Here is a 27,544-nt window from a genome sequence, read left to right as displayed (position 1 = left end):
CTAGGGCCAACCATGCAGTGCTGAAACTTCAATTTAGAGAGCAACAGAGTTTAGTTGAAATGAAAGCAGAGAAGCAACTTTTAGTCGGGATTGTGGTGAGGGTGCAGGAAGAGAGAATGGGGGTGGTTTTGAGCCTGCTCAAAAAACTGCAAAGGGTCCCTTCTGAGAATCTGGCATTTGCCCCCAAATGGTTTAAAAAGCAAACAAACTCTCAATAAATCTTTCTGAACCAAGGAATGTGTGTGCATGCTGCTCACTGTTGGCAGTGGAGAGCAGCATGCAGCTACTGAAAGTTAGGTCAATGAAGGGAGCTCTGTGATGGAGTCAAGGCTCTGGCTCAGTCCCAAACCTATTTTGGAGTCTGGTCAAGGGAACTCAGAGGTCTAATGCACCATCAGGAGAACTCTCTAGACATGAAGCCAGCACCCCATGAGTCCAGGTCCATAAACTCAGCATAAGAGAGGTCTCTGAGGAAGCCTACATAAAAGGACTAGGGTTGTGGTGCCAAGCTCTCCAGGATCCTCTTGCCAGTCAGCTGAGACAGCCACAGGAGCAGATGGAATGCAAAAAAATTAAATCCACTTTACTCTCTTCTCTACCCGCTGTCATAAGTTCCTTATGGGCTTCTACTTAGAACCACAGAATTATTTCTGTTAATATTCTTCAGTCTTTTTGCTTTTTGTATTGTTTCTGCAAACCGTGGTTTGCAAATGAGGAGCCAACCACAAGAGCCTTCCCATGCCCTTCCTCCTTCCCTGTAGCCCTGAACATTCCTAAACAAGATTCTCCACTTAACCAGAATTTGAAACCCTGGTCTTGAGACCAACCCCTGATATGCAATCAATGGTTTGCTGATGTAATATAAAACCACACTTGATATCAATAACGGACGAGAGGGGGAAATGTGCACCGGAAGTGGGAAAGGGAGTACATATTCCCAAGGGTGTGCCTCCCTGTCAGTAAACTATGGTTTGCATGTAGCCTGCCTAGCATTTATGGCTATGCCAGGGCTATACCTGTACAAAACTGTGATGTATTTGAAATATTCTTTAAAGCAGCTCTGCATGCAGAATGTCTACCTCACTTGTGGACATGGCAAAATGCTCCTAACTGAATTATTACCTACCCTGAAAGCAAGATTGCAGACATTCCCCTTATGGCATTTTTGAGGATGAACTAATGTTGGGTATAACTATTTTCCCCCTCTATTCCTGCTCAGATTCATGTTTGTCTTTTAAATGAGCTGGTAAAATGTACTAAAAACTGCATTTATCAGGAGTATAGTGAGAGTGACAGTGACAGTGACATTGAGATTCAGAGTGATTCAAGCTCAGATGAAGAACAGAGAATCACTACAAGGGTTTATCGGCGACGTTTGATTCTGAAGGTATCGCATGACTGTAGTTCCCACTGGCATGGAGTTGGTCTTGGACTGCAGTACTAATAGTGTTCACATTTTACTCCTTCTCTTGGTGTGGTATGTATTTCATAACTGATGGCTGCCCCTTGTATAATCTTAAGACTTGTGTTGGAAAACAACCAAATTGCACGATGGGTATCCTTTTGTAATCCCACTGCGTGAAGCATGACTTTGTCTCTATAGGTGCACTTTAACTGAATATACACAAATGCAGCTCAGTATAGTGAAATTATAAATTGGATCAACAGCAGTTTTGCAACTATGACCATTATAGCTTGGCTAGTAACAACTGTGAAAGAGATATTAATTCTGATTTTGAAGCTGAATGTTGGAAGATTTAGGACAGATAAAAGAAAGTACTTGACACAGCTATGGAACTCCCTCCAACAGGAGGTAGTGGTGGTCACCAAGTTGGATGGCTTTACAAGAGGATTGAACAAATTCATAGAGGACAAAGCTATTGATGGCTACTAGTCATGATGGGTATTCTCTGCCTCCACGGTCTGAGGTAGTATTACTTTCGAATAACACTTGCTGGAAAGCACAGGGAGAGCGCTCTTGTGCTCTGATCCCACTTGTGGGTTTCCTACAGGAATCTGGTTGGTTGCTGTGAGAACAAGATGTTGGGCTGTTGGCCTGATCTAGCAGGCTCCTATGTTCTTGCAGTTTTTGTTTTTAATAGCATTCTTCTTAACAGTCTAAATCAGGGGTGATTAGCCTTCTTCAACCCAAGGATGGCATTCCCCGTTGGCCAAGAAACACTCTGGGGGCTGTATGCCAGTGGCAGGTGTAAACCCACACTCTTGCACATCCACAAACCACAGACATGTACAAAACCCACAGACCCCCTCTATGAGCTGATCCATACAATCAGCTGTGGGGAAAAGGTTATCCCTACTCCCTCATCTGATGATCAATTGGCTGGTTTTAGTTGTTGTCTGTAATAAGTTATAGTTTTGTTTTGTTTTTTTGTTTTGTTTTTTAAAAAACCCTTTTATGTAATTTTTATTATTTTGAGCAATTCTGGGCTCCCTTGTGGAGAAGAGTAGGTTATAAATGTGAATAATAAATAGATGACTAGCTAGGGAGTTATTTGCATTACTATCTATCTGATGGGCTGATACCTACTTTAATTGCATATGTCTAGCTTAGGTTTATCCCCCCATTTTGCCACCACTGGCAAAATTTCTGGGATCATGGAGGGAGGCATAAAAATATGCATGGCTCCCCAACATCTTTCTCCTCTTCTCTTTGCTCCTCAGTAATTTATGCAATTCATGTACATTCTTGACTAACACTTAAACATCTATCCAAAAGCAGACCCTGTAGAACAGGGGTAGGAAACCTAAGGGCCATGGGCCCATGGGGGTCATTTAAGCGGCCCACAAGCTGCTCCCGAACTAAGCTGCCCACTTGGCGAGTCCCCGCACACTGTGTTAAACTGGTGCAGCGCAGCACAGAGACTCGGTTCCGTGGCACTGAAAATCGCATCTGCGCATGTGCAGACGCTGAAAATCCTGTCTGCACAGATGCAGATGCCAGAAATCACAGGCACACACGCTCTCACGCATGCGCAATCTGGCCCACGGAGGAATCTCCGCTGGAGTGAACCAGCCCAGGCGAGGTAAACCTTGCCAACCCCTGCTGTAGAGTGTCTGCCTGCTCCTACCAGGCACTTGGCAGTGGTGCAGAGGGCTAGACTTCAGGTCCAAAATCAAAGGCACTGCAGCACAGCACCCATCCACCCTATAGAGTCCGAAATGACAGGCAAACAGGCCTGGTGTCAGCAGCTGGGCCAGCACAGGCATGCCAGGTCACCACCACCATCTTTCTATTTTTAAAAAAGATGCTCACTTTATTCTGTTTACTGTATTATCATTTTCTACAGCAAAATTGTGCTTATTCATAAATAAGCATTGCTGTGGGGGGTGAGGAATGTTGTGTGCTTCACAACTAAGCCAATACACATGGCCATCTAAAGAGGAAAGTGTAGGGTAAGACCATGAAGCCCAGTGCCTGAGATTACCTAGCTACACTACTGGTGGAGGCAGTTGCCTGGGAAAGCTCATGCCGTGAGAAATTAGTTCATCTAAAAGGGAGAAAGGCACAACAAGAGTCAGTCAGAAAGACCTACATGTATTGCAGGGCTCTTTCACTTTCTGCTTCTAAGAGCAGCTCCCTAGGATGCAGAGATTCGGCTTCTGAACATGTGGTCTGCTTCCTAGGGGCTGTTCCACGACTGTTATCTCATTGTTTGTTTGTTTGTTGTTTTTAAAAAAACCTCTCTGGATGTTTAAAGTTAGCATATCAGAGAAAATGATTTTACCCTAAGCTGCTTTCCCAATTTTTTGTTCCAGCTTTTCATAACACTTAAGATTCAGGCTTCCTTTTAAACACAAATAGTAGTCAAGATGATAACAGCAACTGTAGTATTAAGTGATATAGTCCAAGATGCACTATTTCTGCATGCCAGAATTGACTTTTTTAACACACTAATTTGTTTGCTTCTGTAATTTATTACCTGGCCATCAATGACTAAAAAGCATTTCTGGTATGACTTATTTTTTAAAAAAAAACCTATAAAGTAGTGTAAGGGAAGGACTGTTCAAAATGTGAAGTTAAAAAGAATCATGGGGGTAAATGGAACCTTAGTTTTTGTCTGCTGGAATAGTCAGCAAGAAAGGAAAATCATTTTTTGGGGGGGGGGATCCTCTGAGTGGAAGTAAACACCATGCTACTACAAATATTCTATCAGCGCAAGCATTTCAGCTTGCCAAACAGAACAAAACCCCCCTACATATTGTTCTGGGGGTTCTCCTGACTCACGCAAGCCAATTTTGCGGGGTGCTGGGGGAAGGGATGAAAGCCCTGTTGCACAAGCAAAAGCCCTTGCACAGGGCTTCCACTGATGGGGTTTGTTAGGTAAATCCCACCCATTTTTTTGGTGTTCCTTCATAGCATGGCAAGGATCAAGATAGGCCTGTGCATGTACACAGAGTACTTCCACTACAGGCAAACTCTCCTTCCAATGACAGCCCATCATATATGGCTTCTGTCTAAATTTAAGAAGACTTTTAAAATGTGACACTACCATGTGGACACCAGTAGCTGCTGTTTCTGACAAGTGAAATCCAACATGGCATGATTTTATTGCTTGTAGTCGTGTTGAATAGCCAATATTTGGGAATATGGGTGACTGCCTAATATTGTAACACATTCTTTAGGGTGAGGAGGCAAAAAACATTCCTGGTGAATCTGTTACAGAAGAACAGTTTACTGATGAAGAAGGCAACCTCGTCACCCGAAAAGTAATCCCACCTTGCATTTTCATTCTTTTCTCCCTCTCCCTCTCCCTGTTGACTCTTTTTACATTAGCTTTGTCCTTTCAGATTTGGGTGGAAAAAGTATCGATTTTTGTTTTTTCCATATTGCTTCCCTACAGGTTACCCGGAAAGTGTTAAGGCGTGTTGTTATCCCACATGAGAAAAAACCTGGTGACATGGTAACCAGTGTGTGTATGCAGGAATAGCAAATAAGGGCTGTGTTGGTTCTCTAAATGCTAAAGACTGCTTGCAGTTTAACATTAAAGCAATGCAAAGCAAGAGTGCCTGTGCTTTTGACAAGCTGTGCATTTGAACTCAGAAAAGGCAAGGTCTCACAAATAGTGTGTTGTGTGCTGGCAGGGTTCTTCGGTTTTTCATTCAGTGCCTTCAGATTCTTGAGAGAAATGTATTTCATTTTGATATTGTAGTAGGAAACGCTAGCATTAGGAGTGGTTTTTAATACAGCCATTTGAAATGGCGGAGTCTAAACCTGAACACACTTTGCCATTCCCATCTCCTACCACCTCCTCCAGTTTCTTTTACTAGCTTGACAGAGGTTGACACAGAGCAAACTGGAGGGGGGGCTAACTTTGTGGTCTATTGCTGTAAAAGAGCTTTCTGTGGCACAGGCTGGAATCATGTTGAAACCTACCTGGGAGTAGTCCCCACCTCCAGTGGACATAGTAGGAGTAACTTCCCAGGAAATGCTATGCTAGGATTGCACTGCAGGTAGCTGAGGGTGCAAGCATGAAACAAGAACCAGGGATGGGGAGCCTGTAGCCCTCTAGATGTTTCTGGACTATAGCAGCCCTCAATCCTAACCACTATCCACAATGCCCGATACTGACAGGAGTCGAAAGCTGTCAGAGAGGTTTCTTATCCTTGAAGTTTGGATTACAGACTAAAACAATGCCAGATTTGTGGAGGGGTTTTGTTTTTGTTTACTTTTCAGCACTGAGTGATTATTCTTCTTATAAATTTTCCCCTATTTAGGTCCAAATTGAACTCAGCTTTACTAATGATCTTTCAATTCCTATTTTTTTAAAAGGCCCTAGGGAAAGTCTTGATGAATCACCTGTCTTTTAACCAATTAATGAATTACATTTAAGTAAGTTTGCACAATACCCAGACTTAAGCACTTTAAGTCCTTTTTGAGAAGGTGAAAGAAGATACCATGCTATTTAATAAACAAAAGGTATTGCTTATCCTAAAAAGGGAAGGTTGCTTTCTTTTTAAAAAAAGAAGTCTAAAGCTATTACAGCAACACCCCAGAAGCAAAACAGCATCCAAAAATAAACATGTGTGCCCTTAATTCACAGACTGGCCCTCCCAAGTTTTAATGACCTAACCTAACGGTTTACTTGGTTACCCTGTCAAAAGCACAACTTTCTTCTAACAAAATGTTTTGATGCTGCTTTGCCAGTAGGGCTATAATTCATCTGCAGGCAAAAGTTGGTTTGCCAATTTAAAAGGAAAAAAATGTGAGAAAAATGTATTTCTACATCAGGAGAATGGAATATGCAACCCTCAATGAATTTAATTTAAAAAAACAACCCAAGGAGAATGACAGGCATTAATGAGGAGGAAATGGGATTGTCTAACCATGGTTTTCCTTGTCCAACTGAGTACCAGGTTCAGCATCATGGATCACGATCTGAGGTGAAACCAGAGTATAGCATCATGGATCACCATTATGTAGTTAGAAGGGAGAGTAGGCTGAGACCATCACTTGCATCTCACAATTTTCAGAAAAAGCAACACTTGTGAAAATTATGGTTCTTCTGTATCAGGCCTATGCTTTTTAGAGACCACATTTTTTCATTAATACCAATGAGCTTTCATTCTTTCAACAGTACTCTGCACCTTTGGTTATTGTCTTTCAGTGGCAAAAGACAGGAGATCTGCACTGTGTGTCAGCTTTTAGATTTTGCTGCAGATGTGTTTTGCTTTAGCAAATACTTTTACTGGCTTTCCTTTTCCCCTCTTTCACGACATTTTCTCCATTACTAATCTACTTCGGTTGAAGCTGAGCTGTTATGAACTCTGTTAAGAGCAGTGAGCTTTGTTTCCAAAGGATCTGCTAACTTGGGATGCCCAGAAAGGGAAATCTGGGAATCTGGCTTTTCAAGACGGGTGAAACATTCAAAATTCAAAACTGCATTAAGTAGACCTGTGATATTTCCTGATAATCACTGAACTGCAGCAGTATCCCAGTCTAGCATACAATTCATAACATTGTAAGGCTATGTTTCCTGTACTCAGATGGTATTGAAAGCTTGTGTTTTTGCAGCTTAGTAGACTGGCTACAGAGCTGTGGTTTGTGTGTCTCTGAAGTGCTCAGATTTAATAGCTTTTTACTTGTCCCATTCCAGCTGCATGGGACCTGCTAGAAATCAGTTTGATAGCAACCTCGGCGTCTGATTTCTGAATGTATACCTTTCCATTAAAGCAGGGAGAAGGTTATAAGATGAAGACGAAGAAGGAAGTCCGGCATGTGGAGAAGACGACGTATTCATAACATACAAACAGCAAATGGTCAGTTTGCTACACAGACATTCTACTCTTAATACTCTGAGCAAAAATGGAGTCTTAGGAAGCAATAAAGAGGCACGCCAGCAACAATGGCATATGTTAAGAGAGTTTCAGATTCAATACAGACACAGACTGGGACAAAAATCTCTACTTAAAAGGCTTGCTGAAAAAGGAAAGTATTTGCTAGCCAATGGAAATACACTAGAGATGGTGCCTATATTTTAAATTGTGGGAGTACCAAAAGGGTAGGTGCCACCACAGTAATGGTCTGATTCCTGTACTGTATGGAACAGATCTTTTGATGAGATGGTACCTGAAGGAGGCCCTCTCTGACGATCTTTCAGGTACCATAACTTTAATGTGATTATGCCAAGTTATCAAATGTTGCACCAGCACGCCCCTTCCTAAACGAAGACATGCTTAGGGTGACCTGTGCAGGCCAACACCACAAAAACATACACGTAAGCCGCTATTGCAAAGATATGTCATTACTGCTTATGCCAAAGGAATCTTTAGGACTGAAATATTAGGTGCTTTTGAAAGGTAGATTTCTGATATTGGTACTTTTTTTTTTCCTTCTTCCCTCACCCCTCTCCCTTCTGTCTCAAGACTGTGTACGCTTTTACTGCCAGTATTCTAGAGAGAAACTCAAGGAAATGGGGGAAAAAATCAACAGGAATTTTCAAGTCACTGATAAAGCGTGTGTGTGTGTGTGTGTGTTTGCTGCTTCCACACATTAACCGCATGGATTTTATGCGAAGAACAAAACAAATTAAATTTAGCATGAGCCAGTTCTACAAGAGCATGGAAATTCACTTTCATTCACAGCATTGGAGAGTGTGCAATGGAGAACGATGCAGTGTATATACAAGATTCCCACACTGGAACAGCTTTGTTGAAGCAATTTGATGTCATCTGAAAAAAGGAATTCCTGTAGGATGAGGGGATGTAACGACACTGAAAAAATGGTTCAAACCACAGAAAGACACTAAAATTTACTAAAACCCACAACAGCTCGCCTTATTTTTCTTGGACCCAAACTGTCAGGGTAATAAAATACTCTTTCGTTTTTTTTCTCTTTTTTTAAGGAAAAAAATAACTAACATCAATAGTTTCACTGTAAATAAATAACACTGTATAAATTCTAAGGAGAAGTAGAATAAATGTTGATAATTCTTAGCTCACAAACGGAATATTGCATTCATGTTGAACAGAAATCAGTGTCTCAAACGACTACACCTGCAGGGGTATTCTGGGTGTATCTTCACAGATTCTTGTATATTTAGCGATTATAATGTTTGTATATGCAAAACGCTAGCTTGATTTTAAAAAAATCTTTAAAATCTGCTGCAAATTTAATGATTCCTAAAATGAGGACTTATGTAGTTCTGTGAAAAAAACATTTTTTTTCTTCAGAGTACTAATATTTTGATGCATGCGATTCACCTTATTTTGATGAAATCTTTTCCAGTTTTGCAAACACTAGGCCGTTTATTGACAAATAAAACTCTGGGGGGTGCAATCAACCAAGCACAGCTGCTAAGGCCCCTCCCCCCCCAGGGCATTTAAATGGGACTTGCAGTGGGCTCCAGCACAACCGCCACTGAAAATGAAGGCTGGTTACACAGCAGCAGTGTTTGGCGGAGTGTGCCCTTTACCTGTAAACACAAAGCCCTTCATCTAATATTTGTTGCTGTTGCCAATTTTTTCAATGGAAACGACCTGAAATTTAAAGAAACCATAACATATACAGTAGTTGCATTATAGGGAGGGGGGTGCTATCTGTTCTTGCTTTATACCAGGGGGAATATGCTTGCAGCTTTTAGAAGTGGGTTGGTGCTCTTGTCAGCACAAGTTTGGGATATTTAAAAAAAAAAGATATGAAGAGAAATTCTTAGCTAACAGACTGGCAGCACGCTGTAAAAATATTACTGTATTGTGTACTGGCTCTAAGATGTAGAATCTTTAAGTAAGCCAATCATCTGTAATCATTCTAGCAGTGTAATATTAGGTTGCTAAGGCTGCTGTGTTTTAAAGGGCATTTTTATTTGGGTTTTTGGTGAAATACTTTAATTTGTTAATTATCTTCATATGAAAACAGGTTTCATTGATAATAGCTCTAATTAAATATGTATGAAGAAAACACAAACACTGGATGATCTAGTTGATTATTTAAGCATAAAATAAATTGTGTTAAAACTCTTCACATATGTATATTGTGGTATTTATTCATACTCCTGTGGAAATGGTGGGAGTGGCGCATGTTGAAATGTGGTTACAAAGAGAGACTGTATGCCCAAGTTTTCCTGCTCCCAAGCGGCGCTGCCCTACCTTCTCTTCTCTGGTCCCTCCCATCTCTTTGCCTTCATGCCTCCTGCCTGCTGCATTATTTCACATCTTCCCTCGAACTCCTGCCACCTCTTCTCTTTCTCAAATATTGGCTTATTCTCATTTTGTAAGCCTCCAAGCTTCTCCTGATCCAGCTTCTGTCTCCTTCAGCTTTTCTTCTTCCACACCTTCTTTCCCAGACTGCTTGCATTCCTCCTTGACTTCATCACCTTCCCTCTGTACACTGCTTGCTTCCATGTCATCCCTTTAACTCAGGGTCTCTCCCCTGCTTCCCATCTTGCATCCCTGTGCAGTGAATGCTATTGGCTGGTGTCAGGTTGGGCTGCTGATGTCATAGTGGCTCTCAAACACAACCTATCACCTTCCCCACTCAAGCCTTATGATGGAACCTGTCTCCTGCCTTCAGTAGCAAAGCAATGAAGAGAAGATATGGGCAAACTCCCTTGCAGAAAAGTGGAAGATTATTGCAGCAGATTGAAAATGATGCATGGAAAACATCAACCATCAATTCTTTGCTGAGTGCATTTCACTAGATACACTGGAAGAATAGGTATTTTGCCTTTCTCTCACATGTAGAACACTTTCAGATACAAGTGGTGCTCCCTGTTTCTTGTACTATTGTCTAGTACGAACCATTACTCCAGGTTATGCCCCCGCCCGAGCTTGGATAGGCAAATAAACAAATGTGCAAATAAAACATCTTCATGGGGCTTCTCTGAGTGCTTGGCTCACAGCTTCAGCTTCCTCACTCTGTCCATCATTGTTGTCCTACTTCAGAGGGGAGTGTTGATCCCTTATGTCTTTTAATCAGTGTTCAGGTTCTTAGCTCATCCTTGGGGTAGTCCAGAACAGTCATTATGATGATAAATATCTTCACATTATATTGATTTGGAACTTAAACTCCAGAATAATAATAATAATAAAATGCTGCACAACTTTGGGCTTCCAGCCAGCAACTTGTAGCTTGCAATCAACACAGATAAGAGTCCGAAAATAGAATATAAGGCAAACATGATCAATGCTCATTTAGTACAACTGAGCCATTTGCAACTTTTCAGTAACGAAAGAACTATTTCCCACAGCACGTTAAGTGTGTAGTACCACCACTGGATTGCGATCATAAATACTTAAATTCTATTAACATAGTGTAAAGGTAAAGGACCCCTGACCGTTGGGTCCAGTTGCGGACAACTCTGGGGTTGCGGTGCTCATCTCACATTACTGGCCAAGGGAGCTGGCATACAGCTTCCGGGTCATGTAGCCAGCATGACTAAGCCGCTTCTGGCGAACCAGAGCAGTGCACGGAAACACCGTTTACTTTCCCGCCGGAGCAGTACCTATTTATCTACTTGCACTTTGACGTGCTTTTGAACTGCTATGTTGGCAGGAATTAACATAGTAGCATACTGTTACCTCTCTTTAAAAGTATTGTTGATTACTCTGGATTAATTCTACTCATGAATATTCATCACTTGTTCTCTAGATTTAATTAGTACATGAGGACTTTAATAACTGCATGTGTGAACTATCTCTGTTGAAAAGTATTATTTCTGAGCTGAACAACACTAATTATCACTTTAGCTATTTACACAATATAAAGCATTTGTTTCATCTCGCCACATACAAAAAATTGTCCATTTATTTTTGTAGGTAACTTGGGTGGCAATAGTGCACTAGTCTGGAGCTAGTCAAGACAGCAGGCATGTAGCAAAATCCTGTCTCCCCCAGGGAGTTTATGGCTGTGTACACATAACCAGCTTAAGATGCAGCTAGGCCTTTATTTTATCAATTTAGATCAAATATGGTTTGTGTGGAAATGCATCAAAACACAGTATTTCATAGGAAATGACAGGATAGATATAGATTGTAGCTAATGTGTGCACCTTCCCAAACTAGCAATGGGAGTGCATTGGATACAGTGCTTTTCTTCTAGAAAAAAAGGTGCTGGTATGTACCCTTGAGAACTCCCAGAAAAAAGCACTGACTGGAGGCAGAGTAAACAAAGAGTGTGTACACAGCATAATACAACAAAGCATACAATGTAACATCAGTGCACTACAAGTCATCATAAAGGGCAGCCCAAGTGGAATGTGGTGGAGATTACCACAGCACCCAGAAATTGTGACATGGGTTTCACAGTAGCAGACATTACCAGGGCACAGAGGAAAAGAAAATGTCAGGATGCTATTTTTGGTGGCAGCTACACATCTCCAAACATGACTAGTTCCAGTCCTGGTCCCTATAGCAAAGAGGGTAATATAGATGCAATGAATCACAGGTTGGTGGTGGTTGGTTTTTTAAGCTGTATAATAATGCTAATTGGTCATACTTTCTTCAACGTTTCCCCATGTCTGGAGTTCTTTTGTAAGGTGTGTATTTTGTACAAAAGTCAAAGAAAGAACAATCATGAATGCAAAGTGTTGGCCATTGGCAACAAAAACACTTGGAAAACGGTAAGAAAATTATCCCCAAGCATCTTGGTGCTACAACTGAAAGGTAAATTGCAGTGACTTAAAATTACTCCAGCAATCTCCAAATCTACACTGTACATCTGTAAAGACTGACTGAAGATGCTTTCCTAACAAGTGCTGTGAGCACTGAGAGTTCTGAGCATTTATGTGGAAATACTTTTATAAAGGCAATCTCTAACACTAAAATTAATATATGTCTCCACCAGGATTTATTTATTTTTTTGTTGGGAGGCATGGAAATTATTGTGTTCTATATGTTGCAGCTGTATCTTGGAATCAAAAGCACCTCAGTCCAGCTTACACGTCAAATGCAAGAAATGCCCACTTACTAGCTCTCTCCAAACCTGCTTTAAATGTGGCCAGTACACATGGTTTGTGACAAGTGAAATAACATGTTACATATTGCCAGAGCCATCCAGGTATACAATACAAACACTAGAATCAAAGGATTCAAACCATTCCACAAACATTCTGCTCAGGAATATAAACTTTCCTGATACTGTGCCAATCAGCATTCATTATATTCAGTACATCAGCATTCATTATAACAAACTAAAATATTACTGGGGGTATGCCTCCTACAGTCCTCCCGTCCCACTCCTGGGACACAGTCGAGAATGCTAGAGAAGGTTCAGGCTTCAGCGGACCTGTCTACGTGCCTTTTATACTACAATCAACCAGCATGCCTAGTCAGATATTCAAGGCCTACAGCACAGCCCAGTCTTTTCAACGGCAGTGCTAGGATCGTCACAGGTATTACAATCAGCACACACAGCCAGAGCAGCAACATCTAAGCTTACCCCTCCAGCAATGAAGAGTTACATACCTTGCTCTTATGTGACACAACAAGGAGAGAAGGCAGGAGTCCTGCTGATTGTTGGTGTTGCTTCAGCTTCTCTGTAAAAGATACCGGAATCTATATGACTATGACAGTACAGTGAGTGGCAGAATTTTGCTCCTAGTGAAAAAGAAATCTATCATGTCTATCGGAACCTTCATGTATTTCTTTTTTAAAAGCAAGTTTCTATCGCTCCTTGTTGTGGAGGGGGTTCCCACCTTTTGGGGAGAGGGTTATTGTGCTTTAAACAGCTACATGGCAGGCAGAAATTCAACAGGTGAATGGTTTCTCATGTCTGCAACTTTATGTTAAGAAGCATACCCTACTGGATTTCTGCCTATTGTGTAACAGTTGAAAATACAGGCAACTTGCAAAAAAGAAAAAGGGACTTCATAATAAAGAGAAAATATTTTTAAAATGTGAAAAATCAATTATTCAGAAAGCAAGATGTTTTAATCAATTACATACCTAGTGGCCTAGAAGTAGAACTCCACTCTTCAAAAGACTCTTGTCCCTTTTTATGAAACTGAGTAATTACCCTTGCCCAACTGTAACCTATTGCACCTATTCCCCCTTCCACTCCCTGGCCAGTAAATAAATAAAGCAGGGAAGAATAACTGCAGGAAATACTAGATTTCAGGTCTCAAGCTGTTACTTCCTCTCCTCTCCCCAAAACATATTCCCTTTTTAAATGCATTATTTAAATACTAGCTTTTACCTAGTATAGTGCAAGTATCTTCTTGTAAGGCACTCAACAGCACAATCCTAAGCATGTTTACTCAGAAACAGTGCTTTTTTCTGGGGGGACGCATACCCCTAAACATTTTGTGAATCTAAGTTTGGCCTCATTGAGGGGCAGTATTTCAATATGAGTAGGAAAATGAGAGTACCCCTAAACATTTTCTTAGGGGAAAAAAAGCACTGCTCAGAAGTAAGCCCTATTGAGTTTAGCGGGGCTGACTCCTAGGACAGTAGGTATAGCATTGCAGCCCACATCTTGTTCAAGTTCCACTGCGTGGCAAAATGCAGGCTACGGTTTCCATCTCTCATGTAACAGGCCACAATTTCCTCCAAACCACTGAAGAGCATAGCCTCCAAATGCTGCTGATATTTTGGTTCCCATTTTTCTGCCTCCTTTAAATTCATTCATTGGGGAGCAAGCTTATTGATGCAGCATGTATTTTTCATTTGAATACTGAAAATTGAAAATGCTAGCATTTACAAGGAAAATGGGGCCTGCTGTCTGCTTTCCCAAAACCATAATGCCATCTGTAGTGTACTCTTTACAGCTATTTAATTGCAAGTCAGAGGGGAAAGGGGGGGTCTTTCAGTGATTGGAGCAGAGACTGTTAAGGAGAAAAAGGCATTTAAAAAGTTTATTAAATGAGTCTCTAATGCAAATGTAAAACCTACTGTAGGTCCAATATACATTCCAAGTTCTCTTCTTTATTATCTCCTGCAGTATGAAAATTCACATGTGGCAAGGACAGAGGCTCTAAACTGATTATAACTGTATGTGTAGAAATCCTCGTAAGTTAGAGTGCCCTCCAGATGTTGAACTACCATCATTCCTCACAATTGGTCATGCTGAATGAGGCTTATGGAAGTTGACTGAGAACACTCAATACATTTAAAAGATGTTCCCCACCACCACAAAGAATTATGGGAACTGCGGGTTGTTTAGAGTGCTGAGGACTACAGTTCCCAGGATTCTTTTGGGAAGGGGGATGTGCTTGAAATGCATGGGGTGTAGGCAGCCAAGATTCTTCACCATCATTAAAACAGTGGTGGCCAAACTTGGCCCTCCAGCTGTTTTGGGACTACAACTCCCATCATCCCTAGCTAACAGTGGTCAGGGATGTTGGGAACTGTAGTCCCAAAACAGCTGGAGAACCACGTTTGGCCATCACTGCATTAAACACACACCAGTACAGTATTCAATACCTCACAGTGCAATTCTGTGTCTACTCAGAAGCAAGTACCAGTGAATGCAATGGGCCTTGCTCCCAGGTAAGGGTGAGTAAGACTGCAGCCTCAGTATACAACACCAGCTCAAGGAGGTCTCCTTGCCACTGCCCCAGAAATATTACAAGGTTTGTCTGCTTATGAATCAAAATGCCAAAGTTAAAAAGGGGGTGGGGGGCTGATCCTATGCTTGGTTACTTGGAAGCTAGTACTGCTATGTTCAATGAGGCTTACTTGGGCAAAAGTGTGCACAGGAAGTCTAATTTCTTATCCTTAGGAGGATGAAGCAGGGCAACTACATGACAGAATATGACATTAGAGAACTATTAAATGAGGATTAAATGAGAAGACCACTGTGGAGCAGGACAAACAAATAACTATTATGGTAAGAGATAATTAAATCCCTCATACACCACCATTACAAGAATTACTATTTTTGCTAAAAGTCAGAGCAGCTGCATAAATAATTGAATAACTACCCATTATGTGGGCTTTGTGAACAGGTGACTTGGAGAGCACAATGAACCAGTTTGCAGAGACCAAATTCTCATTTTGAGAAAGCAGGCAGTGTGGGACATTTTAGGGAGCCTAGTAGCGACATTGCCATTTTAAGGCTGACACAAAGGGAAGTCATCCAAGTGCTCCTTCACACAAGTTTTTGTCACATTGCTCCCTCCCACAATATGCCAGAGAATATAAGATTAGTTATCTGTACCTTTTCAACTTCAACATTATGCAGCTGTTTAACACTTTCCTAAGATGCCTCATAGTGTTAAAATATGACAAGCAAACAACAGCAACATCTTACAAAAACTATCACACTGACTATACCATCACACTGTGACCTCATGCTGATGCTGGCCACCGAAAGAGAAAAACTGGACAACATGCCCTCTCACAATTGTGTCACCACTTTCATGAGAAATGTGTGTTTTGTACCCTTAACAAGTGTTTCTTTTTGTCTTAATTTGCCCTTCCCTCAAATTCAAGTGATAACTCTAATCAAGCAGGCAACATCACCATATGCCAAAACTTCTTAGGACGTGGGATGACTCCTATAATTTCAGCTGAGTGTGTCTGTGCTAGGTCCATCTGGAGCCCACCTGTGATTTTTTTTTAAAAAAATGGGAGACACTCTTGTTAGCAGGCACCATTTGGGGATAAGGAAACATCAAAAGCCAGTTTGAGAATTCCTACGGCAAAGAATGGAAAATAAAAACTAAAGCATTGACTCCTGCACATGCCTAATAATAGATTTTATCCCACTATATGGCATACAGAGATACTTGTATGCACCAAAGCACAAAATCTATCACCTATGTATGGCTGTTCTTACATATGGGCATCTGCATGGAGCACCAACTGCATCACAAGTTATTTTATCAACATGGTGGGAGGACACACCTTTCTTTCCCTCCATGGAAACAGGATCTTTTGCTCAAGCAACCATCTCAAGTGGTATGTGATGATAAAAAAACAAAGTTCATTTGAACAGAAAGTTGGATCCTCTTCCTGCCTTTGAAATAACAGCAAAGGGCACAGGGCACAACAGCCACTCCTTCCGTTTGAATATGGGGAGGGAAATTGCTTAGACTGCTCATATATGTGAAATGTACAGTGAGCTGCTTGTGTATGCTATTCCAGCACCTGACTTCTCCTATTTCTTATTAACTATTCATGTCCTTAAGAAGGAGCAGAAAGGAGTCCCTTCAACAGCACCCTATTCCCAGGAGAGAACACCCAACTGGCTCGCAGAAGCCTACCTTCATGTTTCCCCAGGCTTCTTTGGAAGGGCAGGATACAAATTTAATAACTAAAATGTCACATTAATGGCATGACCAGCAATCACAATTGTGTGTATGTGTTGGGGTGGAATTTTCATAAGTACTACAATAAGAGGGGAAGGGACATTCATAAAAGCTCAGTAGAGCAGGAAGGAGATTTAATCTCAGGGTTGTGCATTCAAGCCCCACATTGGGTAAAAGATTCCTGCATTGCAGGAGGTTGGACTAGATAACCCTCGTGTTACCTTTCAACTCTACAATTCTATGATATTCTTCCCTATTCATGATTTCTATAAAAATTGTCCCATTTGTTGCATGTAGCAATTAGCATTAGGCAAAAGTTCTCATTAGTGCCGATTTTAACATTTTTTTCTACTGCAAATTGCCATCTCCACAGCTGAAATTTAACTTTTTAAAACCCACGTTTGCTAAAAATTCCATTTAGTGGAACATGTAGTTAGCCCCTTAATAACAGAGTAAAGGAAACAAAGCCAACATGATGCTGCAGCAGACACATAGGGCTGCTTCAGAAAACAGCAGCCTCATACCTCTTGCTCATCTTTCTCAAGTAACACTAAGGTCTCTCAACATTCAACAATAATTCATCAGATTGTTGAGTTTCTCTACCCCTCCTGTTCTACTTCACTGGCTGCCATCTGCAGGTTTAGAGAAAAATGCATCACTATTATGTCATTTCACACATACAGCATCCCCTCAGATCAGGGGCCAACCTTTCTAGGTCCATGGATAAATTGAGATCCAAAAGAATTAAACTGAGCCTTGAAAAGCACATAGAGCTGAAAGTGGGAAAGGGTCTCACTTTTCCAACTTCCTCCTTCAGCTCTGTACATTTCAAGGGATAAAAACAACACCCTCGCCACCTTACAACTGAGGGAGCAGTGACTGGCAGTTGGCTCAGAGGTTTCAAGGGCACCAGGAGAAGACCTCAAAGATGCCACTATGCCTATGGGCATCATGTTACCACCCCCTGCCCCAGATGTAAGAAGACTGGGGACAATCCAGCTGTAATTTGAGAGTACCACCAGGGAAGAATAAAGTTATTTACACCATAGCAGAACCCTGTGTGCAGCAACCAAAAGATAAATAAATAGTAGTATAAAAAACAAAAGCCATTGCTCAAGGAGCTTAGCACTGAACTAAGTGGAAGGAATGCTGCAATATCTGAGCTTCCACACTGGCTCTTTCATATTACCCACTACCACACCTACTCTGCAGAACCTTGGCCAAGATAACAACCTCGTTCTCCCTTACATCTAGAAAGGATTGAGATGTTATCAAGTCATAGCATTACAAAACAAACTGAACTTAAGAATTAACAAGTCCACAATGCTTCATAGATTTGGTGAATCTAAATTTGGGTCTTGTTACAAGTAAGAAGGCAGGCCTCCACAGTCACTTACGGACTCATTGTTAAAACCGTGTTTATGGAAGACAATCTTACTCGGCTACAAGTGATCGCCAAAGAATAATAAGCCTTTCAAATGAGCAAATGTAGGCATGCCTAATTCTGCAAAGGCTTGCATTCTACGTTGGATTTGTTTGTTTTTTTCAAAACCAAAAATGGGGGAGCCTAATCTGGGATTGGGATCTTGAAGAAAAGAAGGGATGACTTTCAGGCTACTATGAGACCCCTTTTTAGATGTTTCTTTCATAGCCAAATTCTGTCATAAAACTCAAGCATAACTAGCAGTGGGCTCTTAGGCGAAGCTTACTCAGGGGTTTCACTGTGTTCAATGGGGCCATGTGCACATTTATGTGGGGGAAACCAGAGAACTCACTGAAACATGCCTCCACCATAAACATGAGCAGGGACTGTGTTATAGAGAAGGCAGAGCTGAAAGGAGTTTTTGCTGAAGAGTGCATCCCATCGGATGTCAATGAAACAAAAAACTATATGGCTTTTAGAAGACCTCTGTGGGCAGCCTTGTATAGTAGGGAAGTTTTTAATGTTTGATGTCTTGCTGTGTTTTAATTTGTTGGAAGCCACCCAGAATGGCTGGGGTAACCCAGTCAGAAGGTCGGCATATAAATTAGTAGTAGTATGGTACTGCATTCATTTTTCGATAGCGGCCTGCAAGTATTCTCCCTCACACGGGACCCCACCCATTTCCACTGCTTACTCTTGACAAAGCAGGCTCTTGCGTCCCAAAAGCACCCTCTGAAATAAAACTTGAGTATGTTGCCATGGACTTTCTGCTTTAGTCGTGAGGTAACTTTACAACCCATAGGGCACGCAACCCGTGGCAGGGAAGTTACCCCCAAGTACCTGCTTGTGCACAAGGCCTTAGAGCGCCTAGCAAGGCAACGCCGCGCACCTTCCCCTCAGAAGCAAGTCCAACCGGGGGTGGGGTGGTGGGCGACTTAAGTTTCTTATAAATTTAACTCGGACTGCAAGTTCTGGCGGGCCTGAAGGCCGTGCCGCCCGAAGCTCACCTGAGGCGGCGGCGGCGGCGCTGCTGCTGCTTTACCTAGAGTCTATTGACGACGCCTTTATTTTTTTGGCGTTGCAGATTACGGTTCCGCCCAGGGAGGCGGCGGCGGCGGCGCTGTCTCCGCCCAGACAGCCATGGAAATTGGCTGTATCCGTTGCAGTATCCCTAGGCCGCGGCCGGCGTCGCTGTGGGCCCGCCGGGGGAAGCGGGCAGCTCCCTTCTTGGAGCCGAGCGAGAGCGGCTTATTCGGCACGGACGGAGCGTGCGCCAGCCTCTCGTCGCTTGCTCGGCCCAGGCGGTGAGCTTCGGCCGCCGACCCCGCCTCCGTGCCTCGCAGCACCAGCAGCAGCAGTAGAGCCGCGGCAGCCGCAGCCGCCCGAGAGGCGGGCAGACGAGCAGGAAGAGCGCGCTGAGGTGTGTGCAACAGCAGCAGCAACAGCAGCAGGAGCCTCCGCCTCCCCAGGGCTGGGGCATGGCCGACAGCGCCAGCGAGAGCGACACGGACGGCGCGGGGGGCAGCGGCGGCGGTCCGGGGGTGTCTCTTCCCGGCTGCCCGGCGGGGCCTGGCTCCTCGGGGGGCAGCAAAGCGGGCGGCATCGTGATCTCGCCGTTCCGGCTGGAGGAGCTGACGAACCGCCTGGCGTCGCTGCAGCAGGAGAACAAGGTGCTCAAGATCGAGCTGGAGACCTACAAGCTCAAGTGCAAAGCGCTGCAGGAGGAGAACCGCGACCTGCGCAAGGCCAGCGTCACTATCGTGAGTGCGGGAGGGCCGGGCAGGGCGTTACAGGAGCAAGCGGGGCTCGACCCCCTTTTCCCCCCACCACGCGAGGCACCCTCGCCCCGTCCTCAGGGAGGCCCGCCGCTCGCCTCTTCACCTGGGAGTTGGCGGGGTGGGGGGGAGGCGACGGCGGGGCCCGCCTCAGGTGGGGCTTCGGAGGGCCTCGCCTTGGGAGGGTTCCGGGTGGAAGGGCTGGCGAGGCGGCGGGGGCGGGAGAAGGTGGAGGCCCAGCTGGGAGGGCTCCGGGCTTTCCCGCGCCTCCGTCCCCTTTCCTCGCCTGCGCGCTTTTACCCCACGCGCGAGCTGCTGCTTTTCTCCACCTTCGCCCTGGCAGACAGCTCGATCCTGCGCCTACTCCGAAGTAGGTCCTGCCGAGTTGAGTGCGCGCAGGATTGCATCTAGGAACAGCCCAGAGCCATAATCTGAGCCGGGCCTTCTCGCTATTGGGTCATAGGCAGCAGCCACGCCAATGGGCCCCTGGTGGCAGCCGACTTTAATTTCGTTTCGCTCGCCCGGGAGTTGCTCACCACATGTTTTGGAGAGGGAATGGGCTCTCCTCTGCTCTGCTCCGCCTGCTGCCGCCATGCATGTCTATTGCACACAGTTGTTGTGTCGTCGTCGTCGTTGTCTTCCGTTGGAATGGCTGGGTTGTGATTCTTTGTATTCACACCTGAGCGGAGGGATGGCGTGGCTGCCCGAAAAGTGGTTCAGAATGAACAAGGTGTCCCGTGTAAGTTGCAGCGTTAGAATCTCAGATATATAAGCTAAGTGCCAAATGGCTCCTTAAACCAGGGCTGCCGTCGCCAAAATGGAACGTCTAGTTGCCCTTTTGGGGCCAGGTGGTCTGAAAGCCTAATTTCTCAATATGGCTTTTTGGTTGCTGAAATTCATTCTGATTGTGCAGATAAAATATAATACAGTAGGTAGAACTCACGTGTGAAAACAGTCAAGACCCAAGGATTCCCAGGCATGCAGCTCCAGATGGTGGAGATGTCAGGCGTCATCCTGGCACCCAGGCATCTCGCAAGTGGCCAATAGCCAGATGCAAAATGCACCTGGCGAATTTCGAATGCTGACAAGTTGGTAAGAGGAATGAAAAGCAAGGAAGGCATTATGTGTGCGTACAGCGAGGAATAGAAGAAGTGTGGAGCTAGATGAGTGGTGGACTTAGATATTGCACACCTTTATACATGATCTTTCTGTAGTATTTATAAATTGCTTTGCCGGGCATTGGACTAGGTGCCCATTGGGCTAGATGTCCATTCTATTATTCAATTCTGTATCTCACTTTTTTCTTCCAAGGAGCTCTAAGTGGTATACAAGCAACTCCCATTTGCACAAGCATTGTGTTCCAGGTCATTGGCATATCAGTGGTCACACATAAACCCATTCTGCCCCCCTCCAGGCCCGAAAGCGTCAATTGGACATGTGCAAAATGGTCACCACCTGTACATGGTGCTCTCCCCCCAATCCCCACAACAACCCTGTGAGGTAGATTAGAGTAAGAGGCAGTGAGTGAGTAGCCCAATAACACCCGGTGAGCTTCATGGCCACAGTGTGGATTTGAACCCTGGTCTTCCGGGTCCCAGTCTGACACTCTAATCATGAAACCACACTGGCTCATTTTATATAGCAAAACCGATAGAATGCTGCACTGAGAAGAAAGTCATGGCAAAAAAGGTGCCATATGGTACTGCATAGTTCTGCTATATACAGTACTTATATTCTGTGGCAGAATTGCTGGAACCGTCTTCATTGGTTTTGTGTGAGGTTGCAGTCAAAAGTCTAGTTACTGTGTTGCCAAAGCTCTGTTCAAACCTAACATTTGAATGCTTCCATTGAGTCGCATCGGTCCTGTTATTGCTGCGCAACTGGTTCATTGGATCCAACAATGACATTACATTGGGGCAATGCTAGATATGGTTTTCATTTCTCTAATTAAAGAGAATCAAACCTATTTGTGTGGGACCAAAGATATAATGTCTGAATCAGAACGGGCACTTTCAGAGATTTGGAGTAGGATTGCCTGTCTAAAATGGCTTTGGTTCTTGGAAAGAAATCAATGAGTCTTAGCAAAATTCCATGGTGTATTGTAGATTCAGGATTACAGCCTCTGTAAGCAGAGCTGCTTGAGAGATCATGAAAATTAGCCATAGCCTTTCTTTTGAGATTTGACTTTGTATGTAGTTTGTACAGTGTGTGAAGGTGAAAAATGTACTTGAGTGCCTCCAGGTGACATCTAATGGGATTTTAGTTGTCCAAAATAGTTTGACAAATAGGCTGCTATGATGATTATTTTACATTACTAAGCACAGTCCTCATGAAGACCCATGGGAGCTGACACAACACAAGTGCTGGTGCAAGGCTGAGCTTTTAATATGCAGGGCTTCAATAATGAATATTAGGTACTGTGGCAAAATACACTAGCTTGGTTTTGTGAGCCAAGCCAAATATATTTCCCAGGCAATCACTGACTTTCATCAGTGAAAGTCTCTTTAGTTGAAGTTGCTGATTAGTTTGCTTTATTCAGTTCTTAAGTTTGAATACTTATTTGAGAACTGACTATCATACTGGAACATTTCACTCATTTTGAATCTATTCTGATACTAGAAATCCTTTGGCTTAAGGGTCTACTCTAAAGCATAGTAGTAGCATTCTCCATGGCTCTGAAATTTTGAAAACTTGGTGAGTTTGTCTTTTTGATATCCAGCCTATCCTGTATAAATCAAGAGGCAAACTTGTGGAATCAATAGAAGTTTAGCTTCCTGTGTATTTCTTGGAGAATAGTGACCAAACCCAGTTAGGAAGGAGTCCCTGGTGCATCCTAGAACTAGACACAATATACTCTTTGAAGAAATGAAGATTTTTCTTTGATGTCAGTAAAATGAACAAATGATTGTTTGCTCCCTAGTAATTATAATAAGAATGAGTTGAGTCTGACAGGGATACCTCTCCCCAGCAAGCTCCCTTTATCAGGAAGGAATCTCCTGCCATAGGGCACCTGTGTAGATGCTCTCTGCTTATCTGCTAGATTTCCCCTAAGTGGGTGAAATTTTGTTTACAAAGTCCTGTGAAAGTGACCACATTTAATGGATTTAATGAATGCTTATTTGTCTGGATAGCCCTTTCAAAATAAATGATAACAGCTTGATAAGTGTCTTGATAAGTATCTTGATGATGAAATGCATTAACTTCTACAGGATGCTGAATTAAATCTCCTTTTTTACTAACAGAGAAAGTCTTCCAGTCTATGACTTCTCAAGTTTGATATTAACTGGTATGTTCATTCAAATAGTTTGTTTAATGAGGCTTGATTGTTGCACCTGGATTCACATGGGAAAAGCGTAATAACCAAGTGATAAAGATTCATTATAAAATAAATAAATAAAAATAATAAATAATAATAATAAATTTACTTTAATTGTTTTTATCATAATGAAACAAGTCTCTTTATAAGTTGTGGATATACTTGGGATGCTTTAAAGTTCAGTTTTGGTACATACTATGTTAGGAGGCAGAAACTTCTGGGGGAAATGCCAAAATTATTTGCAGTGTGACTAGAGGAGCTTATTGATGCTGATTTCAGTGAATGGCCTCAGAGGAGCTTTACCCCTGTGTTTTTGAGTTGCTGTTCTGAGTCTGCCTCCTCTGAGGGTAGTTCTGCTGCATCTCTCTCAGTGGGGTGATTTAATGATCAAATTGCATCAAATGCTGGGGCTGCTTAGGAGCTCTAAGGACAAACAGTGGATCTTACTCACATGCAGGTGGCAGTCTCCTCTGTAGATGGATACTTTTTGCTTGTGAGAGGTTACTTTTTAATGCATCTTAGTTGTTCTCTTGGGGCTCACTGGTGTGCCCAAATAGCAGAAACTTATGGGGGTAGCTTTGCTGGATTTAGGAGGGGAGTTGCTTGAATTTAGGATGGGTACACCTTACCTCTATTGCTTGTATACTGTAGGATAGGTAGATCAGAATCCTTTTTTATTATTCATAATTTTTTATTGATTTTTAACATACATACATATAACTTATAGATTACATTTACATTACATTGCGTTGGGTTACATTACATTTTATACTTCACCTTAAATTTTATATGCCCCAATCTTCTTACAGTACAAACCGACCAACATTTAAGCCCCCCACACCCCACCCTCCCCTTATGGGGGTAGCTTTGCTGGATTTAGGAAGGGAGTTGCTTGAATTTAGGATGGGTACACATTACCTCTATTGCTTGTATACTGTAGGATAGGTAGATCAGAATCCAATGATGTGGTGGTGGTGGTGGTTGTTTAGTTCACCTTCTCCGCACTGCCAGGATGAGTAACATCTCATTGTGCATTGGATTCCAAGGAAGATAGCATCAAAATATAGTGGGAAATTTTGCTGCATGTATCAAGTGTTGGAGCCCAAGTTAGAAATTATTATTTATTTGTATTATGTGTAACAGTGTTTTTAAAAGTCCAAAGATGCCTTAAAATTTATAGTGTATTGTTCTGTTTCTTACTGGAAATAGAAATCGTGGCCGCAACAAAGAACCACTCATCCATACTTGTTTCTTGAATTGCACCCTCTCAAAACACATTCCTACACCCTCACACCAATACTACATGGAAAACCTGTTTTAAAGGGGAAGTTTTAAAAAGTAGCTTGTGCTGTGGCAATGCGGGTGGGGTAGCTATCTAATCACTTTTTAAAAGAAAACCCACCAAGTTAGTACAAGCATTTGGGTGTGCCACAGTAGTTCTTTGGACTTCAGCCCATTTGTGTGATTTTTTATTATTATTTAATATTGACATGGAATAAGATTTCCCTGAAAGCTGCTCGTCCCTCCCTCCCCATGATAGTTTGACATAGCTTTATACTCACAGTATAAAAAAGACAATTGCAACTTATTTTGCTAAGTCAACTTTTGCTGGGCAAGTGGGGGGGGGTGAGTACACAGTGATGCGCCTTTAATTATTTTTATTTAATTGCCAATCCATTCTGTACATCCCAGGGACCAGAAATTCACTTGCTAGCACTTCCTCCTTGTTCCTTTTTAACAGGAAGCAAAATTCTGCACAAGGTACTTTCTACCTTTTGGAGGGATTGTCACACCTATTTATGCAGATTTCTGGTGATGAGTCAATGATAGGTACAGAAGGATCCTGCAGGTGAGATAGCCAGAACTGGGACTGCACTGTTGATACAGACTGGAAAATGAGTTGTAAAATGCCTTTGCGGTCAGAGGTGCACAGTACAGCAATGGAAAATAATCTAAAATGGCAAGTCATGGCAAGAAGCTAGTTTTTGCTTAGTTTTTGGTTTGCGTTAACTATGACAACTCAGGACCTTAAAACAAAGCTGTTAAGCCAGGTTCCTGGTGAAAGTCAATAATATGGCATTCTTTCATTTGGGTGTTTAGTTTCCTTTTCTTTATTATTATTATTATGTTATTATTATTTTCTTTAGACTCCCTGATCAGATTTCTTATGCAGAATGTTAGTTTTGATCCTCCTGCATATGAGTATGTACATGTTTAGTTGTTGCTTCCTCCTAATAAGTGTTACAATAAGATGCTTACTGTTCAAGGTTTTCTGCTTTCTGAGAAAGGAGGCCTACGTTTGTTTCTTGGAAGTGTGGCAGAAGAGATGGATATGAATGTTAAGGCACTCCATCTTTTCTTTTTTTCTTTTTTTTGTTAATGAAACTGGCAACTCTTTGGGCAACTCATCCTAAGTGCACTCCATGATAAAGTTGTTAAATGTTTTTGGTTTTGCATGTTCCTGTGAAACAGCCAACGCTGGGCATAACAATTTATAGCCGCAGAAGAGATTTGAGACTCTAGTGACAAGTTGGAATCCTGGAGTACTCCCAGAATATAAATCTTTTCCTTGAACCCCTCGCAGAACAGTTTGCTCCCCTAATTCCTGGACTTGGGAGCCATCCACCCACAGGACCTCCATCTTGTCAGCTTTCAGTCTGTTTAATTGGCCCCGATCCAGCCCATTACTGCTTCCAGACACAAGTTCAACACCTGCATAGCACCTCCAGATTGAGATAAAATGGAGAGATAAAACTGAGTGCCAGCAGCATAAAGATTCTGTGCTCCCAACTCCACATATGATAGCACCCAACTATTTCATATAGATGTTGAATAACATATAAAACAGAATGGATCCTTGTGAAGACCCCAAGCTGAAATTCCATGGAGCCAAGTAACTTTCTCTAGTTGCATCTGAAGAAGTGTGCATGCACACGAAAGCTCATACTAAGAACAAACTTGGTTGGTCTCTAAGGTGCTACTGGAAGGATTTTTTTATTTTTTATTTTGTTTTCTCTAGTCGCTCTGAAATAATAGCAACTTTCAGCAAATTGAAGGACGTAGTTAAATCTTTTTTCCTCTCTTCATTGACATTTGTTCCTTCTACCTCTCCCTCTCTCTCTCTCTCTCTCTCTCTCTCTCTCTTTGTTGTTGTTGCTCATTCAAATTTGTCCTGTTAGACAAAAGAAGCAAAGGGTAGCCTTCTTTCCCTTTCTGTTTCATGATACTGTATTGCTGGCTGTAGAGCATTATTTTAATAATTGTATACTCCATCCATATAGCAAAACAGAGTGGAATTTCAGAGAGAACCTGGAAGAATGCCAAAATGTAAGGGGTGGGAGTGACTCAACAGAACAGTTAAACAAATATGGTAATTTGTAACTGTGTTCTTATTTATACTTACTTCCCACATGTAGTGGAACTATAACTGCTCTCTGCTTGCTGCTAGACACAGGACAGAAATGTTAATTATTAAAGCTGATGAATATCTTGCAACTTAGAGTGAAGATTGTGCATATCTTACCTGTAGTTAGGCATATTCTATAGCCTTCTGAGTTGAATTGAAACTTGCTTCTTTTCTCTCGGAAACTGAAAAGAACAGCCATGCTTGGGCTATGTTAGGCAAGGCAAAAGGTATGTGACAAAGTTCAAATTATCCAGTTAATTAAAAGTGTCAGTATAGTCAAGTCACAAAGGGAAAGAGTCTTTAATAAAATGGAATCATTTATATATATGAAGAGATCACCGCAGGAGGGGAGACAGGAGAGTGAAATGAAAATATTCCAAGGCTACACTCCAAAGAGTCTAATTAGGTGTACCACAGGGCTTCTGTGTGCTTCTCCATTTCTGTTGGCTGCCAGTCCAAAGCTTTGGTATTAACCTTAAAGTCCTGAACAACTTTAGGCCAAGTTACCTGAAGGATTGTTTCCTCTTATACATGCTGTAAGTTTCTGGATCCTAAGGTCATCTTCAGAGACCCTTCTCTTGGTGCCCACACCAGATCAGATGCTGTGGCAATGGTAGCAACTCAGGAGGGACATTTTTTGGTGGTGGTGCTCTGGTTGTGGAATGCCCTTCCCAGAGATGCTTGCCTGTTACCCACATCATGGTTGCTTTGCCATGCTTTTTAAGTACAGTATTTAGGATCTTCTGGTGCTTTTTAATGCTGTTTTTATATAGGTTGCAGATTGTGGCTATATTTTTATTGGGATTATATGTTTTGCCTTGTATTAATTTTTGTATGGCTTTTAAATTGTCTTGTTCACCACCCAGAGAATTATTGGATTAGTAATTGAGCAGTATACAATGTTTAAAACATAGAAAT

The 27,544-nt window shown here is 42.4% G+C and overlaps 2 protein-coding genes and 1 long non-coding RNA gene across 46 annotated transcripts in view; 2 read left to right on the top strand and 1 right to left on the bottom strand.

Moving 5' to 3' along the window:
- ANK3 (ankyrin 3) overlaps window positions 1-9,481 on the top strand; it is a 218,221-nt gene extending 208,740 nt beyond the window's left edge. For 33 of the 44 annotated variants that reach the window (XM_033148853.1, XM_033148859.1, XM_033148863.1 and 30 more), the window contains 5 exons: window positions 1,220-1,387; window positions 4,645-4,728; window positions 4,863-4,922; window positions 7,193-7,278; window positions 7,885-9,481. In XM_033148853.1, coding sequence (XP_033004744.1) covers window positions 1,220-1,387; window positions 4,645-4,728; window positions 4,863-4,922; window positions 7,193-7,261 — 381 coding nt within the window. In that variant the 3' untranslated portion in view covers window positions 7,262-7,278; window positions 7,885-9,481. The remainder of the gene's footprint in view (window positions 1-1,219; window positions 1,388-4,644; window positions 4,729-4,862; window positions 4,923-7,192; window positions 7,279-7,884) is intronic. The other 11 variants (XM_033148898.1, XM_033148900.1, XM_033148899.1 and 8 more) reach the window with 6 other exon arrangements.
- LOC117046674 lies at window positions 8,030-10,295 on the bottom strand. The gene is made up of 2 exons (XR_004426604.1): window positions 9,607-10,295; window positions 8,030-8,190 (listed from the first exon to the last, which is right to left on the bottom strand). It is a non-coding gene; the product is annotated as an uncharacterized LOC117046674 (long non-coding RNA).
- Window positions 10,296-19,523: 9,228 nt separating this feature from the next.
- Window positions 19,524-27,544, top strand: part of CCDC6 (coiled-coil domain containing 6) — a 40,881-nt gene continuing 32,860 nt past the window's right edge. The window contains 1 exon segment of the mRNA XM_033148852.1: window positions 19,524-19,889. Within this exon segment, the coding sequence (XP_033004743.1) occupies window positions 19,608-19,889 (282 nt within the window). The 5' untranslated portion in view covers window positions 19,524-19,607.

The sequence above is a fragment of the Lacerta agilis genome, chromosome 5, assembly GCF_009819535.1.
Source record: "Lacerta agilis isolate rLacAgi1 chromosome 5, rLacAgi1.pri, whole genome shotgun sequence".
In the NCBI taxonomy this organism is placed as follows: domain Eukaryota; kingdom Metazoa; phylum Chordata; class Lepidosauria; order Squamata; family Lacertidae; genus Lacerta; species Lacerta agilis.
This window is presented reverse-complemented; position numbering and strand designations above follow the sequence as displayed.